General features: G+C 36.6%; 1 protein-coding gene across 1 annotated transcript; it reads right to left on the bottom strand.

Moving 5' to 3' along the window:
* Positions 1 to 5,899: 5,899 nt before the first annotated feature.
* On the bottom strand, positions 5,900 to 6,731 carry LOC132639669 (uncharacterized). Its single transcript, XM_060356107.1, has 2 exons — positions 6,582 to 6,731; positions 5,900 to 6,148 (listed from the first exon to the last, which is right to left on the bottom strand). Exons 1-2 carry the CDS (start codon positions 6,729 to 6,731, stop codon positions 5,900 to 5,902), a joined length of 399 nt encoding a protein of 132 aa, XP_060212090.1.
* Between the last annotated feature and the right edge of the window lie 802 nt (positions 6,732 to 7,533).

Here is a 7,533-nt window from a genome sequence, read left to right as displayed (position 1 = left end):
GTAAGACACGAATAGAGTGCTAATGAAGGATTCCTAATGAGGTATTCGATGCTAGAAGAGAGGATTATGATGTATCTCAGGATTGAGTTAAGGTTCAGTTAAGCGGGAAGAAGTCTTAATGGCCCAGAAACGTGCTTATGAGTTTTATATGGCTATATAGGCATTGACGAATAAGTGATGACCATGAGAAGCGCATAGAAGCTAGTAGATAAAGAATGAGCGCTAAAAGAATGTAAAGGGTTATAAAGGATATTTGGATCAGGCTACATGTACCGTAGCACTTGTGTTGCACTGGATCGGGCTACACGTACCGTAGCACTTGTATTGCACTGGATCGGGCTACACGTACCGTATCACTTGCATTTGCATAGCTGGATCGGGCTACACGTATTGTAGCACTTGCATTGCACTGGATCGGGCTACACGTACTGTAGCACTTGCATTTGCATAGCACTGGACAGGATACACGTACCGTAGCACTTGCATTGCACTGGATCGGGCTACACGTACCGTAGCACTTCCATTTGCATATCACTGGATCGGGCTGTACGTTCCTCGACACTATTATATGGGATATGGATCGGTTCGTACGTTCCTCAGAACTATGAGCTATACATGTCATACGCCCTCAGAGGCAATTTCAGTAAGCAGAAATGTACAGATATGTTCAGATAATCAGACATATAGATGCATTCAGTTAGTCAGTTTAGCTTATGAGTTCCAGATTTCCTTCATGACTATAAGGATTGTACAAAGGGTACAAATATGAGCACCGATAAGTTGGGTAGTTAGTACTAGGATGATAAGTAGACCAGAACCACAGTGTTGTACACATATATAGTTAAGTATACGAGGGTATCGAGAGACATGTATTATATATGGAACGGGTTGCACACCGCAATATATGTTCGGATAATGTGTTGGTAATAGGTTAACCAGAGCCTTGGTAGGGTATAAAGACCTAGTGGAGATTACAAAAATATGAAGAGGTATATATGTATATACATATGCTAGATTTACATCGGTAACTCAGAACTGCAAAGTTGATTATTATCCTTCTTCATCACAGTACATGCTTATTATGTTACATTTTTCGCCTTACATACTCAGTACAATATTTGTACTGATGTCCTTTTATTTGGGGATACTGCGTTCATGCCCGCAGGTATAGACAGACGAGACGAGGACTTTCCGCAGTAGGCTGTTTCCAGGTACCAGTTTTGATTGGTGAGCTCCACTTCTCTCTGGAGTATTGCCAATTCTGGGATTGTATTATGTTACGGGTATGTCGGAGGTCCTGTCCCGACTTATATACTTCAGTCATGTTCATAGAGGCTTTGCAGACAGTTTCTTGTGTACAGCTAGTCTTACTTGGCCAGTTGTTATGTCAGCATCGTGGGCCTATTGTACATATACTTATGCATGATATTATATTCATAGTTGTCCATCTTTTCCTTATTTTTCCATTCGAGACATAGACGATGTGAGTTACAGCCTGGTTCGCTAGTCCTCGTAAGGTGTCGGGTACCAATCACGCCCCACCAAGGTTGGGGTGTGACCCACTATTTGAGGAACTTTGTGACGTGCTTAATGAACCTCAATTTAGTGATGATATTGATGTAATTGATCATGTGAATAGTCATGTTAATGAAAATGCTTTGGTAGATGACCTTTGTCTTTCTGAGAATAAGATTGCATTCTTTGACACTTCGTTGTTCATTGAATATTTTTTCCCTTAAAGATAATGTCTTATTTGAAATTGACATGACTTGTGAAAATGATATACCTAGTGGGATGTATGGTAATGTTGAGCACTTAGTTTCGTTTGGAGACTATAATGTGTTTTGTAACCCACTATGAGATGATGATGAGCTTAGTCTTGATGACAAGCATGAGGTGGGTGAAGTTCTTGACACTATCCCCGATGACGAGGATCCTTCTGGAGGGTTTGTGACCTACTTGATGGACCAGCGTCAAATTTGGAAAAGGCTTCCGGAAATGATGAGTGCTCTTTAAAGAAGGGGAGCAATTTGAAGGGAAAAGAGCACACTTCTTGGAACGACTATGCTAGATCTTCTAACCTAAAGGGTGGGGAGATGCTACTCTTACCTTGGCATAGGTTCAAAAAGCCTAAAGGTAAAAATCCTTCTTTTGATGAACTTGATTATAAGATTAACTTGTTTGTGGAGTTTCATCAAAGGAGGAGGCTTGAAGAGGATACCTATTGGAGAAGACCTCATCGAACTATGCTTTGGTATGATTTCATGTCTTGCACATCCTTCCAAGACGGTATGTATTCATGGCTCATGCTTATTCTTGGGCTTTATAAAGCCATGAAGGTAACTTCTTGATGTGACGAGTATAGTAGTAGCACTCCTATCCATTTTTGTGATTTCTTTCTAGTGTTACTACTTAATTGCATTTTGGGCTTGCATTGGAGATGTGAGCAAAAGAGTGTGGAGAATATCTTTGTATTTGACCCCGGTGTTGACATAAGAGTGATTTCCTTATTGGGGTGGACTAGTGTGATGGTTGGACCCTTGACTTGGGTTGGGCTTAGTTGTGATATTACACTTAGTCACGAAGGATTTCATTTGTTTCTTGACTTAAGGGGAGATGTATGCTTCTTAATTGTTAGGACCAATGTAGATTTGCATGTTGGGATTCCTATTTGCATTGGGTTCTTTGATTTATCCTTTTGTCAAAATGACTTGAATAGCCAAGTGTCTTTGGCATTATTTGGATACATGTTCTTTCTAGATCCATTTGATGCTTGTTTATATCATAAGAGTGAGCCGTTTAGTGTGTTGATTGCATGCTATGCTCACTTTAGGTGTTATCTTTTTCCATGATGATTACCTTTGTTTGTTGTGCGAGGATGTGTGCTCATAATTTTCTATGTTTTTGCAAGGTTCGGATTCGAGGATGAATCTTTTTGAAGAAGGGGAGGATAATATGATCCTAGATGGCACAGAGATGCTTGGAAGGACATGGGATGTTTGGACGATGTCTTGGGAAGAGATTGTGGCGACTTCTACACCAAGTGGTTAAAAGCGCAAAGGGCTAAAAATGCAAATTATGGCTATACGATCCAAATCAAGAAAAATCGGGCTACAATTGAAAGACAATTGGTGTTTGGAAGATGAAGATTTTCACATAAGGGCTATTTTCGAAATTCCCAAAGAAGACTACCAATCAAACAAGGCCCTTGCCTCATTAATGGCAGTTTTGTAATAACTTAATCTTCTTTTAGTCTAGAAGTATAAATACTAGACTTAGTTCATTTCATTAGTTAGATTGGATGAATTATGTATTGAATACTCTAAATGAGTGATAGCTTGTTTGGCTTAATAGCCTTTAGGATTTAGGATAGTTAATGGTGGATTCCATTGTTGGTTTTGAACCTCATTTCCATTGATTTCATAAAGAGTTGTTCATTTGTGGATTTCATTTGAATATCTCTTGCCTTGATTTCAAATAGCTTAGGTTCTATTGATTAAATCCAATTGGAAGGGTCTAGGATTCATATACTTAGGTTTGTTCATAGATTCATTATCATTACGGTCTAGCTTTTATCCTCTATTTCTTGTCCCCTTTTCTTCAATTCTCATCTCAATTTTTGTTATCCTTTAATTCCGCATTTTTGTGATTGATTTGGTGTTGCCTCCAAATCGATCCGTATCACAATAGCTGAAGATAAAAACTGGTTCTACCAGTTAACAATGAATGGAATGATGAGGTGCACACACACACACACACACACATATATATATACACACACACACACACACACACTAATACATACATACATACATACACACGCGCGCACACACACACACACACACATATATATATATATAACATACACAATATTATATGGTTTAGATTATGTATTTTTTGATGTTCTTACTATTTGTGTGTTAATATTTTCAGCAGATTGACGTCATTTTGTACTACTTGCGAAAGAAAGGCAATATGACCGAAGGAGCACTTTCAAATATACCACCATTGACTGTATCTTCAAGCAAAAGTTTGATGAAATGTATCTTGCCTGCAACAACCCGGAAACTGGACCCAATGTAGCCAAAGAAGAAGATGACATATGTCATTATGTTAAGGGTTACAGGTTGCATGCAAATGTCCCGTGGCATTCAATTGATAATGTTCTTATACCAGTCAACATCAAAGAGAAAAATCATTGGATTTTGGCTGTGCTTTCATTCAATGACAAGTATTTTATGTATTTGTGTTTTTTAAGATAAGTTTTACATATTCAATTGTTTCATATATTTTGTATTTATGTGTTTTTTTATCCTTATGACAGGCGCCTTTATGTCTACAACTCATACCGAGGCGGTGCAGGCCACGATACAGTTGTTAAAGAAGAAATACATAAGCTTTCTACCCTTCCGCCGCATTATCCACACATCAATAGATTCTGCACTAAAAACAAGGCATCAGTTGGTTGAATCACCTAGCATATATGGACATGTCACAAAATGATAACCTTGAAGTGAAGTATGTAGAAAATCTGCCGCAACAAGATCTTACGAGCATGTATGTATTTTTCTTGTATTTTTTTCATAAATGTTATTCATTCATATGATTCTATCGTATATTTTGCAGGGATTGTGGTGTGTATATGGCACCATTCGCTGAATATCTGAGCTCGGGTGAAGGTATTCCAACATAAAGTGATGCAAAGATGCTTCGTACTAGATACAGTGCACTCCTGTGGGACTACGCTGCACGGAAGGTCGATGAATATGCTATGACCGATATCGAGGCGCCACCAAGACCAGTTAGGGCACCAATAGATTATGAAAAAGTTGATGCAATTGATGTTAATCAGTAGTGCTTTGTAAATTTGAATTTGCAATGCAGACTATGACCGTTTTTATATCAAATATTTTAGATGTATTTAGTTTAAGAAAACAAATGTATGTTGGATTATCTATTTATCAATGTTTTGGAGTTTTAATGAAAACATTTAGATTAGTCTACTTTTCAATGTTGGATGTTTTGAAGTTTGAAGTTTTAGATGTATGGATTTTTTTGTGAATACACAAGTATATCTGACTATATTTAACATGTGCCACAGGCATACACATTCAAATACACCAAATACATATGGTATTTTCCTATGTTGGATAATCTTCTAATCAAATGTATCTGACTATATTTAAATATGCCACAGTCAGATACATTCAAATATATCAAATACACATGTATTTAATGTATGTTGGATTATATACTTAACAAGTGTATATGATTATTATTGACACTGGCCACAGTCAAATACATTCAATAACATCAAGTACACATGTATTTGATGTATCTTGGATTATCAACTTAAAAAGTGTATGTGACTATTATTGACTTGGGCCACAGTCAAATATATTCAAATACATTTAGATACACCATATACATCAGTTTTAAAAAAACAAATACATGTTGTATTATCTACTAAACAATTTTTTTGAAGTTTTGGAATACTCCAAATTTGTCACAATAAGATTGCCTAATTTTTTGAAAGTACTGATCATCATTGTGTATTCATGTATAAACATATTAAGTAATAACTGCATAATTCCAAAAGAAGTTTTCCCACAATTACTGTAATGTATTCAAACTGACTTCCTTTATTCAAATATTGCAAACCAGCAACGTATTTATCTAACAAATGTAAACGTCTATAAACAAAAATAATTATTTCTTTTGAGGAGCCTTACTACAAGAATGTCTATTGTGTCCAACTCTCCATAGGTATTGCAAGCATGTCTTTTTTCCCAAGAAGTAATTCAATTAACGGCTTATCACGCTTCTTCTTCAGCCTACCAGGAGGTCTCTTGTATCTTGGTGGCAAAACTACATCCTCCGAGATGTATGTAGGAATCTTCTATTCACGCTCATCAGGGAGAGGATCCACGGCTACATCATATGTCTTCACCACGGTCTGTGGTTTGAACAATTCTGAGCAATAATCATCAGCCGATAGATTTTTCTTCTTAATGACAGCCCATGCATGTGGGTATGGAATTTCTTCTAATTGAAACATCTGACAACTGCAAGTTTTATTTTTCAAGCAAACTATGAAATGCCTTCCTGCATCATGAACTGTGTACAAGTATTCGGTTGATGATTCGACCTACAAAAAATTATTAGATGTATTTGTTAAGCATTGCTGTTGACAAATACATATATATACTTATAGTCCAATACATATAAGTACATGTTTAGAAGATAAAAACATTACGGTCATAAACATACTGCTAATTCTAATCATAGTCAAATACACCAAATACATCTAAATACAGTCACACACACACAAACTGCATATGCTAAATACAGTCAAATACATCAAATACAACTAAATATAATTGTAGGTCAGTTGAATATATTTAAACGTATTGAACCGAAACATACCGTCATACGTAAACATAGATACTCATTTATTGACAACATCTCCTGGAACTTTTTTACCGAGTGTTGTGATCGTGTATGTACCGTTTCTCCGAATTCCATCTTCCAAACATCTTCCACACTTCTTCAAGAAAATCAAATATAGGCAGTTCTCTTACCACTACAAGGTGATAATTAATATACTCTGCTATGTTTGAAGTCATTGTCCATCCTTGGTTAACAGACGCATACACTCTAGCCCACTTTTCTCTTCCGGCTAATTCCAAATATTCAGCCACCCGAATATCTACCTTCTCAACCTTCCCCATCAACTCATCAAATTCATCCTACGTGTATGCTTTTGCCATTGCATAAAATACGGGACTCAACACATCATGACTCTTCTTGTATTCTTACCTACGTTATCCCATAGATATGCACACATAACATGGAATAGTTAGATAAATTCTAGATACAACTTTGATCATTCTTTCATGCCTATCGGATACAGTACACATGTTCTCTCTAATTCCATAATCTTCCCTGAACCACTCAAAGAACTACGTCCAAGACCTATCATTCTCCGAATCGATCACACCATATGCTAAGGGAAGTATATTACCTGCACACAGTTGCATTCAAACAAAGAATTCAGTTTGTAGAAATTCATTTGAGTATAATCAAAAGTTTTACGTGAGTGTATTCATGTCATTTCATATCAACTATATATATGTATTTGACTTACTTGCACCGTCTAATGTGCTTGCTGAAACGAATGTTAATGTGCTTGCTGAAATGAATGTTCCATTGAATGTTGTTTTGAGATGGCTCCCGTTTACTACCACAATGGGTCTACAACACTCAAAGCCCTTGATAAATACATATAGTGCTATATACAAATACAGGTACTCATTATCGTGGGATTTGCGCATTCTTATATATGAACCCATGTATGTTTTTTCCATAATGTATAGGTATTCGGGTAATTTGTTGTAAGAGTCTGATGGTTCACCCATTAAATCCTTCATAGCCTTTTCTTTAGCCCACCAAGTGACCATATATGAGACATCCATGCCAAGATCATTTTTGGCATCCTCCGCTATATCATTAGAGGTGTATTTCCTCTTATGG

Source organism: Lycium barbarum, chromosome 5 (assembly GCF_019175385.1).
Source record: "Lycium barbarum isolate Lr01 chromosome 5, ASM1917538v2, whole genome shotgun sequence".
Taxonomy (NCBI): Eukaryota; Viridiplantae; Streptophyta; class Magnoliopsida; order Solanales; family Solanaceae; genus Lycium; species Lycium barbarum.
Note: the sequence above shows the minus strand (reverse complement) of the source record. Positions and strands in the feature narration are given on the sequence as shown.